Source organism: Sturnira hondurensis, unplaced genomic scaffold, assembly GCF_014824575.4.
Source record: "Sturnira hondurensis isolate 20B ecotype Veracruz unplaced genomic scaffold, ASM1482457v3 Scaffold0023357, whole genome shotgun sequence".
NCBI lineage: Eukaryota > Metazoa > Chordata > Mammalia > Chiroptera > Phyllostomidae > Sturnira > Sturnira hondurensis.
Genome location: NW_028095988.1, coordinates 2,783,622 through 2,807,512, shown reverse-complemented (window position 1 = coordinate 2,807,512; position 23,891 = coordinate 2,783,622). Strand labels below are relative to the sequence as shown.

General features: G+C 36.3%; 1 protein-coding gene across 11 annotated transcripts in view; it reads right to left on the bottom strand.

Annotated features, from left to right (window-relative positions):
• The window catches only part of DLG1 (discs large MAGUK scaffold protein 1), a 309,015-nt gene that overhangs the window by 28,508 nt on the left and 256,616 nt on the right, over window positions 1-23,891 (bottom strand). For 10 of the 11 annotated variants that reach the window (XM_037037510.1, XM_037037507.1, XM_037037511.1 and 7 more), the window contains 4 exons: window positions 19,283-19,324; window positions 16,316-16,366; window positions 15,404-15,505; window positions 15,016-15,188 (listed from right to left, as the gene is read on the bottom strand). In XM_037037510.1, the coding sequence (XP_036893405.1) occupies window positions 15,016-15,188; window positions 15,404-15,505; window positions 16,316-16,366; window positions 19,283-19,324 (368 nt within the window). The remainder of the gene's footprint in view (window positions 1-15,015; window positions 15,189-15,403; window positions 15,506-16,315; window positions 16,367-19,282; window positions 19,325-23,891) is intronic. The other variant, XM_037037515.1, reaches the window with a different exon arrangement.

The following is a 23,891-nucleotide window of genomic DNA, read 5'->3' as shown; positions in this document are numbered from 1 at the left end:
TTCAGAAAAATATTAAAACAATGAACAATAAAATGGCAAAAGTTACAAATTTATCAAAAATTGAACCTAAAAAACTAAGCAAACAAGAACTCGGAATCATGGATACGGAGAAAGATTTGATGGTTGCTGGGCTGGGGTGTATGTGGAAGGAATGGGCAAAGAAGTGAGGGGATTAAGAAGTAGAAATAGGTAGTTACAGAATAGCCACGGGGATGTAAAGCTGAGTACAGGAAATAGAGTAGCCAAAGAACTTACATGCATGACCCATGGACATGAACAATGGTGGGGGGATTACCTGAGGGAGTAGGGGATGCTGGGTGCAGGAGGGGCAAAGGAGGAAAAATCAGGACAATTGTAAATAGCGTAATTTAAACAACATAATTAAAAAAAAAAAACTATCCCTTCCCTCAATCACTTGCTTTTGTATGTTTATCCACACACACACACACACACACACACACACACACACACACACGCTGTCTATTTAAGAGTTCTCTAGTATGCTCCAATTATCTACCTGTCTGTCTTTATGACAGTATCAGATTTGATTACTGTATTTTTTTTATCGTCACCTGAGGACATTTTATCACTGCTTTTTTTCTTTTTTAGATTTTATTTATTTATTTTTAGAGAGAGGGGAAGAGACAGAGAAAGAGAGAGGGACACATCAATGTGTGGTTGCCTCCCATGCACCCCCCACTGGGGGCCTGGCCGCAACCCAGGCATGTGCCCTGACTGGGAACTAAACCAGAGACCTCTTGGTTCACAATTCAGCACTCGGTCCACTGAGCCACACCAGCCAGGGCTTATCATTGCTTTTGAGAGAGAGAGAGGCAGGGAGTGAGTGAGAGGTGGTGGTGGTGGTAGTATGAAAGAGAAAAAGAAATTGGTTTTTAATATTATCTTTCAACTGGTTGTTTTTTGCATGTGCCCTGCCCAGGGATTGAACCTGGAACCTGGGTATGTGCCCTGGCAGGGAACTGACCCCATGACCTTTTGGTCTATGGGCTGATGTTCCAACAAAGTGAGCACCGTGGTCAGGGAAGTATTTAATAATTTTTGATGCCACTGTAAATAATACTGTTTTCAAAATTTCATTTTATGGTGGTCTGATATATAGAAATACAATTGAATTTTTGTCCTTCAATCTTGCTAAACTTATCCTTCCTTTACAATCTGGATGACTTTTATTTCTTTTTCTTGCCTTATTTTATTGGCTAGATACAGGGGTGTCCAACCTTTTGGCGTCTATGAGCCACAATAGAAGAGTTTTCTTTGTCTACATGTTAAATACATTGTGACACATAATCACAAAAAAAATCTGAATGGTTTAAGTTAATTTATGATTTTGTGTTGGGCCAAATTCATAGCCATCCTGAACTGCATGCAGCCTGCGGGCTATAGGTTGGACACCCCCAAGGCTAGAATATAATGTTCAAAACAAGTGGTGAGAGTGGATATCCTTGACATATTTTTGATCTTAGGGGAAAAGCACTATGTCTTAAAAAATTCATTAAGTATGATGATAGCTGTAAGTTCTTTTGAATGTTGTTTGTCAGTTTGAGGGGCTTTTCTTCTATTCTTTGTGCAGAGTTGTAATTAAGAATAGATACTGACTTTGTCTAATGTTCTTCCTGAACTATGGAGGTGACTGTATAGTTTTCCCTTTTTTGTTTAATATGTGAGTTACACTGACTGATTTTCAACTTTTTAAATTATATTTTATTGATTATACTATTACAATTGTCCTAATTTTTTCCCCTTTTGCCCCCCCCCCAACACCCAACTTCCTCAGGCAAACCTCACACTATTGCTCATGCCCACGGGTCATGACTAATCCCTCCTCTATACTGTATTTACATCCCTATGATTATTCTGTAACTATGAATTTGTATGTTATAGTCCCTTTATCTTTTCACCTACTCTCCCAGACCCCAGTCCCCTCCAGCAACCATCAAAACTTTCTCCCTATCTATGCTTGTTTCTGTTCTGCTTGTTTGCTTAGTTTGCTCTTTAGATTCAATTGTTGATAAATATTAATTTATTGCTATGTTATTGTTCATAGTTTTGGTCTTCTTTTTCTTAAATAAGTCCCATAACACTTCATGTAATAATGGTTTGATGATGATGAACTCCTTTGGCTTCTTGTATGGGAAGCTCTTTATTTGCTCTTCAATTATAAATGATAGGTGTGCTGGGTAGAGTAATCTTTGTTGTAGGTCCTTCTTTGTATCACTTTGAATATTTCCTACCAATTCCTTTTAGTCTGCAAAGTTTCTTTTGAGAAATCAGCTGACAGTATTATGGGACTCCCTCCTAGGCAACTAACTGCTTTTTCTCTTGGTGCTTTTCATATTCTCTCTTCATCTTTAAAGTCTGGCATTTTATTTAAGGTATGTCTTGGTGTAGGCCTCTTTGCATCCACCTTGCTTGGGACTCTCTGTATTTCCTGGACTTGCATGCCTATTTCCTTCACCAAATTAGAGAAGTTTTCTTTCATTATTTTTTCAAATAGGTTTCCAATTTCTTGCTCTTTCTCGTCTCTTTCCTGCACCCATATGATGCAATTGTTGGAATGTTTGAAGTTTTCCCAAAGGCTTCTTACGCTATCCTAGTTTTTTTGGGTTCTTTTTTCTTCTTCTTGTTTTGATTTGTTATTTTTTGATTCCTTATGTCCCAAATTATGATTTGATTCTTGGCTTCATCCACACTACTATTGATTCCCTGTAAATTGTTCTTTATTTTAATTAATATATCCTTCATTTTTGATGGGAACTTTTTTTCATACTGTTGAGGTCCTCACTAATTTCCTTCAGCATCCTTATAACCAGTATTTTGAATTCTGCATATGACAGCTTATCTGTGTTTAGTGTTTTTGAGTTCTGTTCTTTCATTTGGGCCATACTTGTTTCCTCATTTTGGCAGCATTCCCTGTTGTTTCTATGTATTAGGTAGAGGTGCCATGGCTCCGTCTTGGTAATGTGCCCTGTCTAATAGTCAGTGTTCTGTAGAGTCCAGTGGCACAGCCTCCCGTATTATGCAAGCTGGGTACTTGAGGTGCTCCCACTGTGTGGGCTTTGTTGACCTTTCTCTTATTGAGCCCTGATTGCTGTTGGCAAGTCTATGGGAAGAATTTAGCCAGGACTATCAACTGCAAGGAGTGGCTGTGAGCACAGACTACCAACCTCCACCCTACACAGAGGGTTAGTTGTGCTGGGGCCCACTCTAGAGCAGGACTTATTCGGCAGGGCTCTGGTACCAAGTCCAGCAGCTGCTTGTTTAGTAGGATTCAGCAAGATCTGAAGCCTGAGCCAAGACAAGCCATTTGTATGGAAAAGCCACTGTTAACAGCTTGGGTGTGTCCATAAATTGGGTGGGGGCAGAACCTCAGGGAATCACCAGTGCAGGGCATAAGGTGGGAGCCAGGCTGATGGCGTCTTAGATAGGGTGCCCACTGCTCTGTGGTTCTCTCAGGGGAGGCCTCAGAATAGGAACAATAGTCCCTGACAGCAGTTTGGCCTGGGGGAAAGCTGTTCCCCAGTTCTCGCCCTGAGACGAGACACGTTAGTTCCTCCCTGTATGCCACTGGTGTCTTTCAAGCTGCTGCCCTGGTGCTGGAGTTCAGAGGGAATGAGTCCAAGTCCTTGCATGGGCCCTTTAAGTGGCACTGTGCAGGAATTCAGAAGTTTCTTCTACCGACTCAACCCCCTCAGGTTGTTACAGCCAGATGTTATAGGGACCTATCTTCTTGGCACTGGAACCCAGGGCTGAGATGCTTCACTCCTGAGATATCTTTCCCTATTTTTATCTACCACATGTGGGTTTGGGACCAGCCTATTCCATATTTCTACCCTTCCTACCAGTCTGGATGGATGTGGTTTCTTTTTTAATTTTGTAGTTGTAGGTCTTTCATTCAGCTCAATTTGATGGTTTTGAGTGATGATAGTTCTATAGTTTACTGTAATTTTGATGTGGTTGTGGGAGGATGTGAGGTGTGTTTACCTAGGCTGCCATTTTGGAGATCTCTGATTTTGTAATATTTAAAATTTACCTTGAATTCTTTGGGTAAACACTACTTGATCATGACATTTCATCTTTTCTATATATTGTTAGAAGCAATTTGCTAAAATTATGTTTTAGAATTTCTGCATCTATATTCATGAGGGATATCAAACTGCAGTTTTTTGTAATGTGTTGACAGGGTCTGAAATCTAGGCAATGCTGGACTCTCAAAAAGTTCTGGGAAGTATTCCTACTTTTTATTTTATGACAGAAAATGGGTATTATTTCTTCCTTAAATGTTTGGTAGAATTTATTAGTGAAGCAATCAGGCTGGAGTTTTCTTTGTGGGAAGGTTTTTAAATAAAAATTACTATCTTTAATAGATAGAGGGCTATTTAAATAATCTATTTCTACTTGAGTGAGTGTAAGGAGTTTATTTCTTACTAGGATTTTATTCATTTTGTCTAAATTGTTCATTTGGTGGTTAAAGTTGTTTCCAATATCCTCTGTTGTTTGTCCTTCTAATATTTGTAGATTTCTTTTCCATTCCTGATATTGGTAATTTGTGTCTGTTTAAAAGTTTATCAATAATTTTGATCACGTCGACAAACCAGACTTAGTTTAATTTATTTTTATCTATTGTTTTCAGAATATCTGCTTTTATTTATACTATGTGACCTGGCATTTGGTTTATTCATTTTCATTCATTTTTTGTTTGGAAAATTCCAGTTATTTGTTCTGGCTGGTGTGGCTCAGTTGATTAAACGTTGTCTCTAATCCAAAAGGTCACTGGTTTGACTCTAGGTCAGGGAACATGCCTAGGTTGCAGGCTCTGTGCTCTGTTGGCTTCAGGGCACTTGCAGAAGGCAGAATGCAAACAATTGATGTTTCTACCTTACATCTATGTTATTCTTCCTCCTCCCACCCCTGTCTTTAAAATAAAGTAAAAAAAAAGAATAAATAAAATTTCCAGTTGTCTGGGCCTTTTTATTTTTAATTTTCTAATGATTTATAGCTTTTATTGCATTGTAATCTGAGTATTATTTGTAATATTTCTACTTTGTGGAAATTGCAGGTATTTTCTTCTCCACAAGGTTTGCATGACAAATAGATGGCTGTGATTTCTTGGTTACTTTTAATTTACCAGTAATTTGAAGTGAGTCTGAGGGTGTGGTTTTTGAATTTTTAATAAATTAAAAAAATATATTACAAATAAAACTAAAGCTACAATTTCCTTTCCTCTCTTCCCACAGGAAAACACTCGATATTGGCTGTACAGACTCCTCAAGCACATGTATCATTTCCACGCATGTTTTATGTAACTAAATAAACTATAAATTATATAGGCTGCCTTATGTTACAGTTTACATAAATAGTATCATACTGCACATATCCTTTGTAACTTCACTCATTTATTGTAATTTTGAGATTTATTAATGTGGATATGATATTTTGTAAGATGGCAGTGAGCTAGATGGGAGCAGAGTCCACTTTCCCTTGCACATGGGTGAAACACCTAGCCCATCTTCTGAGGAACAGAGTGAACAGCTAACAGTATCCTAGCATATATGAAGATTGGAGACCAAAAATTATAGAGGACACTGAAAAATCAGATGAGTAGGTGGAAGCTGCGAACACCAGGATACCTGCTGGAAGAGGAAACCCACCAACAAAGGACCCACCAACAGATAACAAAAGAAGGTGAAGGAGGGAGTAGAAGCCACACTAATCTCAACCCAGCCGATTTGGAAATACAACTAAAAGGTGGAGAAGTTACCTAGAACAAACAACTGAACAAGAGGAAGAGAGAAGCCTCAAAACCTCATACAAATGGAAGAACCAGCCTCAACACAACCTGCCCATAGCTGCACAATATAATACAAGACGTGATAAAAAAATGACCCTTGGTTAACAACCTAGAGGGAAGGACCCACCAAAAATCAAAACACAAAGATATACAGAGGGCCATCATAAACGACAGACCAAGACCAGTGAGCTCTGGAGATCAAGGAGACTGCACCAATGAATCCCATAGATTTTCTACCACAGAAGTTCACACCATAAACCCAGGGAGTCAGAACAGATCAATTTAAAAAGCAGCAGCTAACAAGAAGAGTCTCACAAACAATGGAAGATAAAAAAATGATCCACAAATGAAAGGAAAGGAGGAAGCCTCAGAAAGAATGCTAAATGAAATGGAGGCAAGTCAACTATCAGATATTGAGTTCAAAGAAAAGGTTATAAGGAAGCTCAATGAGCTCACAATTACCAAAAGCTACTGGGAAACTACAATGAACTCACTGCAAACTATGTCAACATGAAAAAGAAAATAGAAACTATCAACAAAATGAAGAATACAATTTCTGAACTGAAGAACACAGTAGAAGGAATCAAAAGCAGGCTCCATGAAGCAGAGGATAGGATCAATGAGCTGGAGGACAAGGTAGAAAAAAATATCCAGAAGGGGCAAGAAAAGGAAAAGAGGCTAAGAAGGAACGAAGAGGGGTTAAGGGAAACGCAGGACAACACGAAACATAATAATATCAGTACAACAGGGATACCAGAAGGAGAAGAAGAGGAGCAAGGGATAGTAAACCTGTTTGAAAAAGTAATGATGAAAAACTTCCCTAATCTGATGAGAGAAAAAGACACACAAGTCCAGAGAACACAGAGAATCCAAATCAAGAGGAACCCAAAAAGGCCCACACTTCAAGACATATAATAGTTAAAATGGCAAAATTCTAAGATAAAGAAAGAATCTTAAAGGCAGCAAGGGAGAAACAGAAAATAACATACAATGGAGCCCTGATAAGGCTAGCAGCCAATTTCTCAATGGAAACGCTCCAAGCCAGAAAAGAATGGCAAGAAATATTCTAAGTAATGAAACTAGAGACCTACCACAAAGGCTACTTTACCCAGTAAGGCTCTCAATTAAAATGGAAGGCCAAATAAGGAGCTTCTCAGATAAAAGAAGTCTAAAAGATTACATCTCCACCAAACACCAAACACGAAACCAGCTCTGTAAGAGATGCTAAAGGGTTTGCTTTAAGGACAGGAAGAAAAACAGTGAAAGAGGAACACAGGTACTCAAAAATGACAATGAATAAGTACCTATCAATAATAACCTTAAATGTAAATGGATTAAATGCCCCAACCAAAAGACACAGAATAGCTGAATGGATAAGAAAACCTGACCCACACATATGCTGTCGTCTACAAGAGACACACCTGAGAACAAAAGACCTACATAGATGTAAAGTGAAGGGCTGGAAACAAATAATCCAGGCAAATGGACAGGAAAAAAAAAAGCCGGGATAGCAACACAATTATAGTAGGGGATTTTAACACCACACTGCCAAAAAATGGACAGATCTTCCAAACAAAACATCAACAAAGATATTGCGGTATTGAACAATGCCCTAGATGAAATGGACTTAACTCATATATATATATATATAGTCTTTCATCCCAAAGAAGCAAAATATATATTCTTTTCAAATGCACATGGAACATCTTCAAAGATAACCCAGATGATAGGGCACAACGCAAGCCTCAACAAATTCAAGAAAATTAAAACCCTAGCAAGCATTTTTTCTGACCACAAGAGACTGAAACTAGAAACCAACCTCAAGAAAAAAACCCCAAACACTCAAACTCATGGAGATTGAATAGCATGCTGTTAAACCATGAATGGGTGAAGAATGAAATTATGGAAGAAATCAAAAAGGTTTTGGAAACAAATGAAAATGAACTCACAACAATCCAAAACTTATGGGACACAGAGAAGGCAGTCCTGAGAGGAAGTTCATAGCAATACAGGCCTACCTAAGCAAGATAGAAATATTTCAAATAAACAACCTAACCCTATGCCTACTACAGCTTGAGGAACAACAACAAAGACAGCTCAGGGTAAGTAGAAGGAAGTAAATAACCAAGATCAGAGCAGAGTTAAATGACATAGAGACTAAAAGCACAATTCTAAGGATCAATAAATCCAGGAGCTGGTTCTTTGAAAAGATAAACAAAATTGACAAGCCTTTAAGCAGGCCCATCAAGAAACAAAGAGAGAAGACCCAAATAAACACAATCAGAATTGAAAGAGGAGAGATTACAACTGATACCATAGAAATACAAAGGATTGTAAGAAATTACTACAAAGAACTATATGCCAAGAAGTTTGAAGACCTAGGGAAAATGGACAACTTTCTAGAAAAATATAATCTTCCAAAACTCAATGAAGAAAGAGAAAGCCTGAAAAGACTAATAACACCTGATTAAATTCAAACAGTAATCAAAAAGCTTCTGATACACAAAAGCCTTAGACCAGACATGGTTCCACAGGAAAATTTTACAAAGCATGTAAGAGAGAGCAAACCCCCATCCTTCACAGATTATTCCAAAAAATTCAAGAAGAGGGAAGACACCCAAACTCTTTTTATGAAGCTAGCATCATCCTAATCCCAAAACCAGATAAAGACACAACAAAGAAAGAAAACTTCAAGCCAATATTGCTGATGAACACAGATGGTAAAATCCTCAACAAAATAATGGCTAACTGCCTCCAAAAATGTTAAAAAGATCACACACCATGACCAAGTGGGATTCATCCCAGGGATGCAAGGATGGTACAATATTCACAAATCAGTAAATTTAATACATCACATAAACAAATGCAAAGACAAAAATCACATGATCATATCAAGGTGCAGAAAAAGCATTTGATAAGGTACAGCACCTATGATAAAAACACTTAGCAAAGTGGGAATAGGGGGGGAGCATTCCTCAACATAATAAGGCCATATATGAGAGACCTACAGCATACATCATACCCAATGAACAAAACCTTAGAGCTTTTTCACTAAGATGAGGAACAAGACAAGGATGCCTGCTTTCACCACTCCTATTCAACATAGTACTGGAAGTCCTTGCCATAGCAATCAGACAAGAAAAAGAAATAAAAGGGATCCAAACTGGAAAGGAAGTAAAACTGTTATTGTTTGCAAATGACATGACAGTGTACACAGAAAATCCTATAGACTCCACCAAAAAACTGCTCGACCTAATAAATGAGTTTGGCAAAATGGCAAGGGTCAAAGTCAGTATTCAAAAATCAAGGGCATTTTTGTACACTGACAGTGAAACGTCAGAAACAAAAATCAGGAAAATTATCCCATTTGATATAGCAACAAGAAAAATAAAGTACCTAGGAATAAACCTAACCAAGGAGGAAAAGGCCTGTACTCGGAATGCTATAGAAGTCTCAAAGCTATACAACACTGGAGAAAGAAATTATGGAAGACAAAAACAAATGGAAACATGTACCATGCTCATGGATTGGAAGAATTAACATAATCAAAATGGCCACACTACCCAAAGCGATTTATAGATTTAATGCAATCCCTATTAAAGTACCAATGGCATATTTCACAGATATAGAACAAACACTTCAAAAACTTATATGGAATCATAAACAAGTCTGACTAGCTGCAGCAATTTTGAGAAAGAAAAACAAAACAAGAGGGATCACAATACCTGATACTAAAATGTATTACAAGGCCACTCTAATTAAAACAGCCTGGTACTGGCATAAAAACAGGCACAAAGACCAATGGAACAGAACAGAGAGCCCAGAAATAAACCCAAGTCTCTATGGTCAATTAATATTCAACAAAGGGGCAAGAAACATAAAACGGAGTAAAGATAGTCTCTTCAACAAATAGTGTTGGGAGATCTGGAATGCTACATGCAAAAAAATGAAACTCGAGCACCAACTTACACCATACACCAGAATAAATTCAAGGTGGATAAAAGACTTAAATATAAGCTGGGAAACCATTAAGGCCCCAGAGGAGAGCATTGGCAGGAAAATCTCAGATATTCCACGCAGCAGTATTTTTACTGATACGTCCCCTAGAGTAAGGGACATAAAGGAAAGAATAAACAAATAGGATCTCATCAAACTTAAAAGCTTCTGCATGGCCAAGGAAAACAGTATCAAGATAAAAAGAGAAACAACAGTTTGGGAAAACATAATTGCCAATGACACCTCAGACAAAGGTTTAATCTCCAAAATATACAAAGAACTCACACGACTCCACTCAGAGATGAGCAACCCAATTAAAAAACTGGGCAAAGTCAGGCAGGAAAGATCCCCCGACCTAGGTGCGCAGGCAGCCCGGAAACAGTCAGGGTGTGGGGCAGACTGACCAAGGTCGCACATTCGCGCACAGTGAGACGGACCACACAGGCCCCAGGGGACGAACCCAGTGGTGGAGGGCTGACGGCAGTGGCATACTCATGTGCAGTGGAACGAAACTCATGGGCCTGGTGACAGTGGTGGCTGCGGTGCTGGTGGGGGCCACGGCGGCAGGCGGCAGAGGGAAGCCATTGTCCCTCTTTGACCCCGCCCTCACATACAACGTCACAACCCAGTGACTGAGTTGCCCTGCTCTAGTGAACACTTTAGGGCTCCGATCCTGCTACAGAACAGGCACGAACAGCCCAAAAGATGGCGCAAGAAGAACTCAAAGTCCCAGAGCCCATAACTCTAAGCGACCCACAAATTGCCAGCCTCTCAGAAGCACAATTCAAGACACTATTTATCAGGATGCTCACAGAACTGGTTGATTATAGTCACAAATTAGAGGAACATATGAAGGCTAAACTAATTGAAATGAAGGGAGATGTCCAGGAAACCAATAGTGATGGAAAGGAAACTGGGACTCAAATCAATGGAATGGACCAGAAGGAAGAACAAAACATCCAACCAGAAAGGAATGAAGAAATGAGAATTCAAAACAATGAGGAGGGGCTTAGGAACCTCCAGGACATCTTTAAACGTTCCAACATCCGGATTATAGGGGTACCAGAAGGGGGAAAGAAACAGCCACGAGTGGAAAACGTATTTGAACAAATAATAAAGGAGAACTTCCCCAGTCTGGCAAAGGAAATAGACTTCCAGGAAATCCAGGAAGCTCAGAGAGTGCCAAAGAAGTTGGACCCAAGAAGGAACACACCAAGGCACATCATAATTACATTAGCCAAGACCAAAATGAAGGAGAGAATCCTAGAAGCAGCAAGGGATAAGGGGACAGTCACCTACAAAGGAGTACCCATCAGACTGTCAGCGGATTTCTCAAAAGAGACCTTACAGGCAAGAAGGGGCTGGAAAGAAGTATTCCAAGTCATGAAATCCAAAGACCTACAGCCAAGATTGCTTTATCCAGCAAAACTTTCATTTAGAATGGAAGGACAGATAAAGTGCTTCTCAGATAAGGTCAAGTTCAAGGAGTTCATCATCACCAAGCCCTTATTATATGAAATGCTAAAGGGACTTATATAAGAAAGAGATGATGAAAAATATTAACAGTGAAAGGACAGCAAATACACAGTTATTAGCAATCACACCTAAAACAAAAGCAAACCTAGAGGACAGCTAGATCAGGAGTTGAACCATAGAAATGAAGAACACATGGAGGGTTAGCAACAGGGGGGTGGGAGGAGGAGAAGGGGGGAAAAGGCACAGAAAATAGCATAGAGAGTAGGTAGAAAATAGATAGGGGGAGGGCTAGAATAGCGGGGGAAATATAGAATCTAAAGAAATTGAGACACGTGGCTATAAACTAAGGGGGGGAGAATAGTGGGGGAGGGAGTGTGTGGGTGGAGGGTAATGAAGGGGGGGAATAGAACAACTGTAATGGTATAATCAATAAAATATATTTAAAAAAATAAAAAAAATGGGCAAAGGACTTGAACAGACACTTTGCCAAGGAGTACATACAGAGGATCCAGAGACACATGAAAAGATGCTCGATATCACTAGCTATCAGAGAGATGCAAATCAAAACCACAATGAAATATCACTTAGCACCAGTCAGAATGGCTACCATAAACAAAGAAACAAACAAACAAGTGTTGGAGAGGTTGTGGGGAAAAGGGGACTCTAGTTCACTGTTGGTGGGATTGCAGACTGGTACAACCACTATGGAAAACAGTATGGAATTTTCTAAGAAAACTAAAAATGGACGTGCCTTTTGACCCAGCAATTCCACTGTTAGGAGTATATCCTAAGAACCCTGAAGCACCAATCCAAAAGAACCTATGCACCCCAATGTTCATAGCAGCAGAATTTACAATAGCCAAGAGTTGGAAGCAACCTAGATGCCCATCGGTCAATGACTGGATCAAAAAACTATGGTACATTTACACAATGGAATTCTATGCTGCAGAAAGGAAGAAGGAGCTCCTACCCTTTGCAACATCATGGATGGAACTGGAAAGCATTATGCTCAGTGAAATAAGCCAGGCGGTGAAAGACAAATACCATATGATCTCACCTTTAACAGGAATCTAAACAACAAAACAAACAAGCAAGCAAAATATGACCAAAGACACTGAAATACAGAACAGGCTGACAGTGACCAGAGGGGAGAGTGGAGAGAATCACAGGGGAAAAGGGGAAGAATTCACATGAACAAGTATAAAGGACACATGGACAATAACTAAGGTGGAGGGCGGAGATGGGAGGGAGGTGGGGAGCACTGGGGGGGCAGGGCTGGGAATACAAGAAAGAAAACTGTACTTGAACAAGAGTTAAATAACAAAACAAAACACAACAAAACAAATAGTCTTGGGAGATCTGGAAAGCTACATGCAAAAAAAAGAAAGTTGATCAACTTACACCATACCCAAAAATAAATTGAAGGTGCATAAAAGATTTAAATATAAGTCATGACACCATTAAAGTCCTAGAGGAAAACATTGGCAGAAAAACTCAGACATTTCACGCAGAAACATCTTCACTGATGTGTTCCCTAAAGCAAAGAACATAAAGGAAAGAATAAACAAATGGGACCTCATCAAATTAAAAAGCTTCTGCATGGCTACAGAAAACAGCATTCAAATGAAGAGAGAATCAACTATATGGGAAAATATATTTGCCAATGATACTCTGGACAAGGGTTTGATCTCCAAAATATGTAAAGAACTCACATGACTCCACTCCAGCAAGACAAAAAACCCAATTAAGAAATGGGCAAAAGAGTTGAACAGACACTTTTCCAAAGAGGACATACAGAGGGCTGAGAGACATATGAAAAGATGCTCTGTATCACTAGCCATCAGAGAGATGCAAATTAAAACCACATTGAGATTCCACCTCACACTGGTCAGAATGGCCATTATAAACAAATCAACAAGTGTTGGAGAGGATGGGGAGAAAAGGGAACCCTAGTGTACTGTTGGTGGGAATGCAAACTGGTGCAGCCACTATGGAAAACAATATGAAATTTCCTCAGAAAACTAAAAATGGAACTGCCTTTTGACTCAGCAATTCCACTGCTGGAATTATATTCCAAGAGCTGTGAAACACCAATCCAAAAGAATCTATGCACCCCACATGTTTACAGCAGCACAATTTACAATAGCCAAGTGCTAGAAGCAACCTAATTGCCCATCAGTAAATGAGTGGATGAAAAAATTATGGTACATTTACACAATGGAATTCTACGCAGCAGAGAGAAAGGAGCTTATACCCTTTGCAACAGCATGGATGGAACTGGAGAGCACTAAGCTAAGTGAAATAAGCCAGGTGGTGAGGGACAAATACCATATGCTCTCACCTTTAACTGGACCATAATCAACAAAATAAAAAAGCAACCAAATATAACTCGAGTCACTGAAATTAAGAACAATCTAACAATAGCCAGAGGGGAGGGGTGATGGGGAGGGGAAAGTGGAGAGAAGACTTTTCAGGGACTGCTATAAAGGATACATAGACAAAACCAAGGGGGAGGGTGGAAGCAAGGGAGGGAGGTGGGTTTGGTTGGGGTGGGGAGGAGTTGGGGGGGGAATGCAGAAAACTGCAATTGAACAACAATAAAATAATTTAAAAATGTGGATACATTAACTAGTGCTGTATTAGTTTATTCACTCTAGCTGCTATATCCTACTGCATGAAGAAATAACAGTTGATACCCATTTCCCTTATTGATTCAAATTTTTTACTATTAAAAAGTGGTGGTGTGAATATCATTATACAGGATCTTCACATGTGAATCTGTACCAAGATACCAAGAAGCAGAATTTCTGAGTCATAAGATATGTACATTTAGTGGGTATTGCCAAACTACTTCTAGCAGTTCTATTAATTTCTATCTTCACTAGTAATCTAAGATTACCTATTTTCTCAAATTCTTGCCATCACTAAAATTTCCACTTTTTCAATTTTTAATACTAATCAGAATTAACCGAAACCTTTATATAAAGAGTAGCATTTATAGATGGGAAACTGAGATGCAGTTTTTTGGTTTATAGGTATATTGTTATGACTAAAGAACTAGTTTTTGAAGGTATAGTGTAACTTGCTGATCCTTATTTTCTGGGCTCAAGGAGTGACTGAAGAATAGCACAATGTCTGGGACACACTGTGGCCTCACCTTAATACTGGTTTAATTCAATGTCAATTACAGTTAAATAAAAATAATCTATTTTATATTAAATAAAATATATCTTCATACTATCCTGAAGAATGCTTTCAGATAATCTGTTGCTGTTACAATACTGCTGGGTATTTTTAAAAACTCTTTCATTAAATGACTGTTCAGGAGAAATTTCTCTCTAGTCTCAGAAATAGCAGTAACTACACTTTTCTTGGATATGTGGTTTATTTTTACTGATTGACACTGCTGATCATAGCTCCTTAATTATGCTGGATGTTGGAAACACAAGGCCTATCTCTAACAGAAGTAGAATCTTAAAATAATAACCTCTAGTCTTAGAGACATTCATGTTATTATTTCTATCTCACTTTGTTAATCTTCTTTATTTTGTATGTATTTTCCCAAGCCACTGAAATTAAATATTTAGTTGAATGAATTCATATAATTAATTAATCAATGCTTCAACATCTGTATGTTTTAAAAAAATATGAAAAGTTTCTATTCCATCATTTTTTCACACTGTCAAAGGCATTTCTAATTCAAAAATGTACTCTGGGACCATTGTGACATTTACCTTTTCTGCTACTTCTCGCACAGACTGAACACTTGTTCCATACAGATGGTTGTTATATTGGCCAGCTTCAATGAATTTATGTTCCTGTATATCTTTTTCCATCTGCTCTCTTGAAGTCACAAAATGATAATCTCTTCCATCAACCTCATAATCTCTTTTTGGTCTAGTTGTATCTTTAATAGAAAGAACGTAAAGTGTTTAGTATTAAAAATATAACAAATCCATTTTCAACAAAACGGAGATTTGATTTTGATAAAAGATAAGCATATGGAAGAATAACTAATAAAATAACTATATGAATCATTAAAAATGATAATATTTACCTTCACCAAACACAGTGACAAAATGTTAAGAACAATAATTAAGAATTTTTATGTGGGTTACTCACGAGGAACACATGATCCAAATTTGTCAGGAAATTCTGAGATCAAGTCATCATTTATCCTGTCTTTCATAGGTCCCAATATGATCACTGGTCGAGTGTAATTAACTATAAAGATAAACTGCATGTTAAAAGAAATACACTAAACGAACATCAATGTATTTTATTTCACCAGAGACAAAAAGTATCCTTAACAGTTATGAAGAAATTCTTTTTATTTTCTCTTCCTCCACCAATGATGGCTAACTTACTAGCTTCTAAGCCTTCACTAAGATCTTAAGCTTAAATCAACCTCTTTTTGGAAGTCATAGAACTAAAAATTCAACCAAGTTAAACCCAGTGTTTCGGCAGATAATGTTTCTGTACATTGCTAACATAATCTCATTAGAAATGAGAAAACACAGCACTGTGTTTTACTGATCACTTCTGAAGTAGAAATGATAAAGAAGTAGATCAAAGAAGGACACAAAAAAGTAAGGATCATGCTGGAAGAGAAAGTGGCAGTGAGAGTCAGAATTAACACTGTGGTAGAGGGATGACTAAGAGGTGATAAATAAAAAGTAAATGACAGAATACATAGTTTCTAGGAACTGACTGGACAAGGTAGATAAGGAACAAAGAAGGATCAAAGATGCTTCCAAGATTTTAAACAAGGATCAGTGGGAAGATAGTAATACTTTATGAACACTGGAGAGAAGTTACTTGGGGAAAAAATGCCAATACAAACAAAGCCACTAGATTCTAATATACTCCAGGCAAAAAATCCGTATTTCATAAAATACATGCAGCAAAATTCTATTTTATACATACAGTAAAAAATTATGGTAAAAAATTTTTAAGGTATGAGTTAGACCTATTTCCCAAATTAGGAAGCATATATTTCTCCAAAATTGTAAAACATCAACAGGCTTCACAAACCTTCTTGTTGATTCACTGGTTCATATGACAAGACATATTCTTCTTGACCACCTATTAGAAAGTTAAAGCATAGATTAAAACATCTATAAAGATAACTAATGCCAATTTAATGCCTCATATATACCTATAAATTGCTAGAATTTTCCTGAGGAAATAGCAAAGATGTAAAAAAAAAGTACCTTATAAATTATTTCTGACAAGTTTTAGTAAAAAATAGTGGCAAATCACAAAGTCATAAAGATAAGTTTGATAAATGTAAAAACAAAGCATAGCCCAGGCTGGCATAGCTCAGTGGATTGAGCGCAGGCCTGCGAACCACACGATCTCGGTTTGATTCCCAATCAGGGCATATGCCTGGGTTGTGGGCCGGTCCCCAGTAGGGAACATATGAGAGGCAACCATACATTGATACTTCTCTACTTCTATCCTTCCCTTCCCCTCTAAAGATAAATAAATATCTCACAAGAGGCAACCAGACATTGATACTTCTCTCCTTCCTTTCCCCTCTAAAGATAAATAAAAAAAATTAAAAAAACAAAAAAACATAAATGTGTTTATTTAATAACTATCTTTCTGTTATTGTGTTTACAGATGATTAAATCTATTTAAAATCTTCATTGTGATGTCATGTATGTGCTAATAATCAAACAACTATTAACTCTTTTAAAGATTGAATTTAATGAGCAGGTCTACATATGTACATCTTAAGAAATTTACTGTTATTAAGAATATGCAGCTTTTCAGCTCTGGCTGGTGTAGCTCAGTGGATTGAGCACGGGTCTGTGAAGTAAAGGGTCACTGGTTCGATTCCCAGTCAGGGCACATGCCAGAGTTTCAGACCAGGTCCCCAGTAGGGGATACATGAGAGGCAACCACACACTGATGCTTCTTTCCCACTCTTGTTCCCTTCCCCTCTCTCTAAAAATAAATAAATAAAATATTTTTTAAAAAGAAAGAATATGCATGTTTTAAAATCTGCCAGATATAGTATTTAACAGAATACATACACATTTTTATAATTACAACTATTTTACAATAAAAAAATTTTAAGGCAAAGCTAAAACTATGGTTACTATTTTACTGGTAAAAATATTCTAATAATTCACTCACTTAATTTTTAAAAAATTACATTTAAAATAAGTTAAAAAAAGTTTTAGATAAAACTAAATTCTTCTCTTAGAACAAAATGAATCACACAAACAGTAAAAGAGGTAAAATACATTTTGCTTTGATCTTAAAAGCACTTTAAAAGTTAAATCCTCTAACATTAAAGTTTTAGAGCTTAAGCATTTCTTAAATAAAAAAGTTTAGAAATCATATCTCAACTCAATGAAAAGAATTAAAAAAAGAGTTAACAATTTCAGGGGTTCTTAACACACACACACACACACACACACGTATAGAAAACGAATAGGAAGGACTGTTAATTCAAGTGGTTCAATGAAAACTATTGGATAATGCATTTGGAGATTTTCTCCTTGATTAGCAAGATTCTTTAACAATCATCCACTAAATTTGTCAATGGTTTATATTACATGTATGTATGCAGCTATAGATCTTTTAAATTCATATCTTGGCAAAAATACTTTCTTCCTTTAAAAGTGTATTTTACTCTTTCAAGTTTATTATAATATGTAAAATACATACTTATGAGCTGCTTTTAAAAGTACTGTATATAAAACATGGTTTACATATTAGCAAAAACATGCAACTTGAATTATTCCACAGCTAATGATTCATGCAAATGATGAGGCAGACAGTATATACTTTCACTACCTCTTTTTAGTCTAAAAAGTTACTCAACTACTCTGTGGTGAGTTTTATAGAGTAGTTGCTAATAATAAAATGCTAAAATATAAGAAATCACATTCCCATACAAAAAAATTACTAAGTAACTATTATGCAGAACCAAAATAACCCATCAAATGAATGAGGATTAAAAGTATATATTGTCGACATGAGAAACAGAGGAACTGATATTAACAGGATGGACCTTTTGAGCAGCCATACTCATCTGTAATCAAGATTACTTTCATATTAGACAGCAGTAAAAAAAAAAGTTAGAAAAGCAATTTTAATTTTTAAGGTCCTAGAATTGACAATATTCATGTGCTCTCCCCTCCTCCCATGTCCAAATCTGTTTAAAAACTTCATATGCTTCTATACTTCACTTATTAATATATAGTTGACCCTTGAATAACTTGGGGATTGGGGATGCTGAGTACTCATGCAGTCGAAAATATGCATATAACTTTTGACTCCCCCAAAACTCAACTCCTAATAGCTTATGTTGACTGGAAGCCTTATTGATAACATAAAGAGTCAATTAACAAATATTTTATGTTATGTGTATTATATTCTGTGTTGTCACAGTAAAGTAAGCTAGAGAAAGAAAATGTTATTACTATAATATCAAGAATTTAACACAAGACACCAAAAATAAAAATCAGTATTATAGTCTGGGCAACTGTTGAAAAGTTTTCCTTCATCATTTCTTATATTCATCAAAGGCTGGTGATAAATAGTAACTTGACCCAGACCAGTACTAGTGACACAAAATAAAAAGGAAATAAAGCCAATTATTATTTAACATTACAGAAAAATATTTTAATGCTCATGTTAAAACAAAATAAAAATATTAAAGAGCAAAATATAAATTCACCCCTCATTTAACTAAGTATTTAGTTCTTTTAAAAATATGCACATATACACATATATATGTGCTATGTTCACAAATAGCACTGATATAAAAAGGATTTTAGTATTTTATTAAAATTTCATAAAGTAACTTCTCTATATATGATATCATTTTATTTTTCAAATTTTCTGAATTTTACTTGGCTCTCCCTGATTTTAAAAGATTAAGTATCTAATTTTCAATTTTTAGAACACATTACTAAGAGGAAAAAATCTCCCCCAAATATATTACTTGAGATTACAAAAGAACAAATAACTTTAAACACTTACGGTAACTACTTTCACTATCGCTGGCATTAGAAGTTACATGTTCTGAAATTGCAGGACAATGAAAAAAATAAAGAAAACAGTGTCATGAGTTTTAAAAGAGCAAATTATCAAAACAATATGAGGTGACATTACAAAATGCTGAGATATAAACCACACATACCCAATGAATATTTAAAAAGCATCCTTGATTTTCTTGGAAGAGTTTAATTTATTTCAAATAAATGATATGAGTTAGCTAGGAAATCCCACCCCCCATAATTAAGGACAATGCCTCTTTTTTGTACAACTCAGTTTACAAACAAAGAGGTCAAAAGTAATCCTAAATTAGTCCAACTGTAGATGTAAAACCCCAGGAGGAAATAGTACGATTTAATTAGTTTATGAAACAATCACTGACAAAGGAGACAAGTTATATCTGAACAAAGAGATGCCCATTTTAATGAAGAGATGTATTAAATAATAAATAAATGATCTTGTTTTTAGTTCAGCTTCTTTCTTGTTCCTGGAAAAAAATGAAAACCCATGTTCCTGAGATCATGCAGATAAAGCATTTTAGATGTCACCGATTCAGATGCCTCAATCAAAGTCAAATGGAAGGGAATTCTAGAGGGTGGAATTTTGAAAAGTAGACTAATATTTCTGAGAAACTGCTTTGATGAAACTAACAATGGCTGCTTTGCAAAACAGAAAGATAAAGCAAATATGCCAAGGTGAGAATTTTCTGGCTCTCCCTGAAAGTGTCCCCATTTCATAACTTAATTGTTCAGTAAACACCAGGTACTCTTCTCTTGTAAATGTAATCTCAGTTCTCTCAATATGTTACCCTTGGATAAAAAAGGTAATTTTATTTATAAAAACAAAAACCCAGAATTTCCCCAGAGAGGAAAATCTAAATTTCTTATGTCAGGTAGCCCTGGCTGGTGTGGCTCAATAGGTTGATTATGGGCCCGACAACTTGGATTCCACCTCAGCAAACATGTCTGGGTTGCAGGCCAGGTCCCCAGTAGGGGGCATGTGAGAGGCAACCACACACTGAGGTTTCTCTCCCTCTTCTTTTTCTTCTTCCCTTCCCCTCTCTCTATAAAATAAGTAAAATCTTAAAAGATAAGGAAAAAGTTTGAGGAGAAATTGTCTGCTATGTCATACCACCCAAACCGTGTCATACCACTCACAGAATCTCCGAAAATCAAGTGGCACTACACTACTGAAAACTTCAGAGAATGGTAACAGTTCTTGAATTTTTGTAATAGTAAAAAATAAGTAAGTTACTCTAATCTGCAAAGGTACAACTTTCTTAATCATGGTTATATTTAAATAAAGCAGAAACATAAAAATTATAATTTATCAAGCAGATAAAAATGGTGGTCTTTAAAAGTTTATAATTAAAAACTTTGTCCCACATTACCACATGAACCTCAAAACAATTATTTTAAATTCTTGTATAATATTCTATTGCACTGATCAGTCATGATTTACCTTACTTATTTAGACATTTTAGTTTGCTTTTAATTGTTTTCCACAAACATCATGAAATTATTATGAATGCCTCTATTTATATAGCTTTTTACCCTCTCTCCTATTTCTTTCTCTTTTTAAAAATAATTTCTTTTTTAAGTTTTACTTATTTATTTTTAGAGAGAGGGGAAGGGAGGGAAAAAGAGAGGGAGAGAAACATCAGTGTGTGGTTGCTTCTCACACGCCCCCTGCTGGGGACCTGGCCTGCAACCCAGGTAACTGAACCAGTGACCCTTTGGTTTGCAGCCTTTGCTCAATCCACTGAGCTACACCAGCCAGGGCTGTTCTATTTCCTTAAAACCCATTCCCAGAAGTAGGGATGATAAAAAAATTCTTAAATTTATATTAGGATCGATATTATACTCTGTAATCTCTAAACAAAAAGAAAAAAACATTAGTTACTACAACGGAATAAAAGGATGGAGAGAGTAGTTGGGGTATAGAAGAAATAATACTAACCATGAGTTGATAATAATAGATGCTGGGTGTAAAACAATACTGTGGAGTTTACTTTATTATTACTCTACTATTGAATATGTCTGTCATATTAAGTAACAGAAAATTAAAGTTACTATAATCTCTTTTCTATCTTTTTGGGGGATTTGTCCTATTTATCTTAGTTCTCTAAGATTACCAATAGCTATTCTACAATAAAATCTTGATACTCAAAGTATGGCCCTTGGAAAAGTATAATCAGTACTGCTTAGGAGTTTATTAAAAAGGTAAAATGCTTTCTCTAGATAAAACTAATCTTTTTATCTTTTTCAAGAGACTTCATCAAAGATGTTCAAAAGATGTTAAACATATATAAATGTGTTCACATTTTTACCTAACAGGGAAATGTAAACTAAAACCACAATGAACACCTTTACCATCTAGCAGAATGGCTAAAATGAGAAATAAAAAAAAAAAAACAGATATGCCAAGCAGAGAAGGGTACACAGTAACTGGAACTCAGGCGGCAGTAGACTACTTTGCAGTATCTACTAAAGCTGAGCATACATGTATCTATGACTTAGCAATTCCTTTCCTAGTTATTTCCCTAACAGAAAGCCATATATCTGCTCACCAAAAGACACATGTCTTTGGTGAGCAGACATGTGTCTGCTAAGAATGTTCAAAGAAAACAATATTTAAATAGCCCTAAGTACATGTTTATTCAGAAATCTGAGACAATATAGTTTCATATTTACTTCTTTCACTTATATTGTGAACACTTCCCCATGTAATTATGTTTTAATATGAAATTTAATGGTTATATAATATTACAAAGTATATATAAATCATTTTATTAACAAATCCTTAACTGTAAGACATTCTAGGATAATGTCAACTTTGGGGGGCTATAGTTTCTAAATAATATTAAAACATCTGATATATAAACCATTATCTCCATCTGATTATATCCCTAGAATAAATTCCTTGGAGAGGAATTATCAGCAGGTCAAAAGTTATGCTTTTCCAGATAGGCTGTATCAATTTACACTCCCAACAGTAAGGTATGTTAAAAGTAGTCATTCTCCAGAACCCTCTCTCCCATCACTGGGCTATCCTTTAAAAGAAAGGTCTACCAAGGTGATGGGTAAAATGTCGCTTTGTTTATTACTACAGACATTAAACATTTTTATATGCTTATTTCATTTGCTTATCTTTTGAGCACACTTTTCACATCCTTTGTCCAGTTTCTAATGAGAGTGTTTTTTAAAATCTCTTAGAAATATATAGTGTAAGGATATCGCTTTGACATACATGGTACAAATATATTCTTCAAGCTTTAATTTTTATTTTTTTATTATGTTTGATGACCAATCATTTCAAATCTCTTTAACCAAGTCTCACTTTTCTATCAAACATTTCTTCCTGAGCATGCATCAGGTCTCTTCTCTTTGTGCTCTCGAAACACTACACAGCATTAATCTCAAGCAATGCTGCTGCTCTTACACTCATCCTAACGCAAATGAAAATAAATCTCATTTTGGCATGAAAGAGCTCTGTGCAAATCTGCTTAAATAAGTCTTCAAAATGAGAAGATATGTAACCTGTGTGCCTCACACAGGAAGTTGTTGAGGGGGTTCTCAAAATAAAAAGCTATAAAAATTGAGCTGCATACAAAAGATAGGTACAAACTTTCTATGATACTCTATGTCAGGGGGTGTCAAACTGCACGCAGTTGCCTTCAAAGGGTCAAATGTAATTTTAGGGCCATATAAATATAATTACTCCTTAACTAGGGACAAGGAGCTCGGTGCTGCAGCCAGGTAGAAACAAGGTGCCGGACCAGATAAAGCAAGGTGAAGGGCTGGATTTGGCCCTCGGGCGTCGTGTTTGCCACCTGTGCTCTACGTTATAATTTCACTTCTGAGCACCTTTATAGCTCCTCCTGAACTACTTCTTTTAGTCTCTGTTAAAGGAATCTTACCCAGTTTTTTCTCCTTAAAGCACTAAAGCTGCAGTTTTTTGTTTTTAGCTTTTTACAAGCTACAATGATTTACTTATATTCTCCCAGATTTCCAGCACATTCTAATTAGTTGTTAGTCCAAATTAGATTTGGAAAAATAATCTCTCTCATTGTTTCCTCTACTGTCAATAGGACAAATCAATCATTTGTTTGATTTCATTCTTTGTAGATTCACTAAATTGATGTCTATGAAAAGTATTCTAGGGTATCACTTTTGTTTCTTTGCTCTTCAATGAAATATCCTCTATTTTTTGGAGGCTGTGTGAAATTACATGCAGATGTACATCTTCCTTGATAATGACTGTGATTCCACTTCTTTTCAACAAGTTTGTATCTCTGGAATAATTTATTCTTCTGTTATTTGTGAGTGCTGTTCCAACAAGGCTTGCTGAATACCTGTATGAGGCTGCTTTTATTTTCTTATGTTAAAGTCACACAGGATTTTGCTTAGTTCAGTCTCTGTGTTCTGAACTTTAGATAACTGAGGTCACAAACATCCAGTTTTTACTGTGTAATAATAAGCACCTTCTCAACTGCTAGTTATCTATTTTATGTAAAAACCTCCATTATATTCAGTATTAGAATTTTACTAATATTTTTCTGTTTCCTTAAACATTTTCCAAGTACAATTTTCTT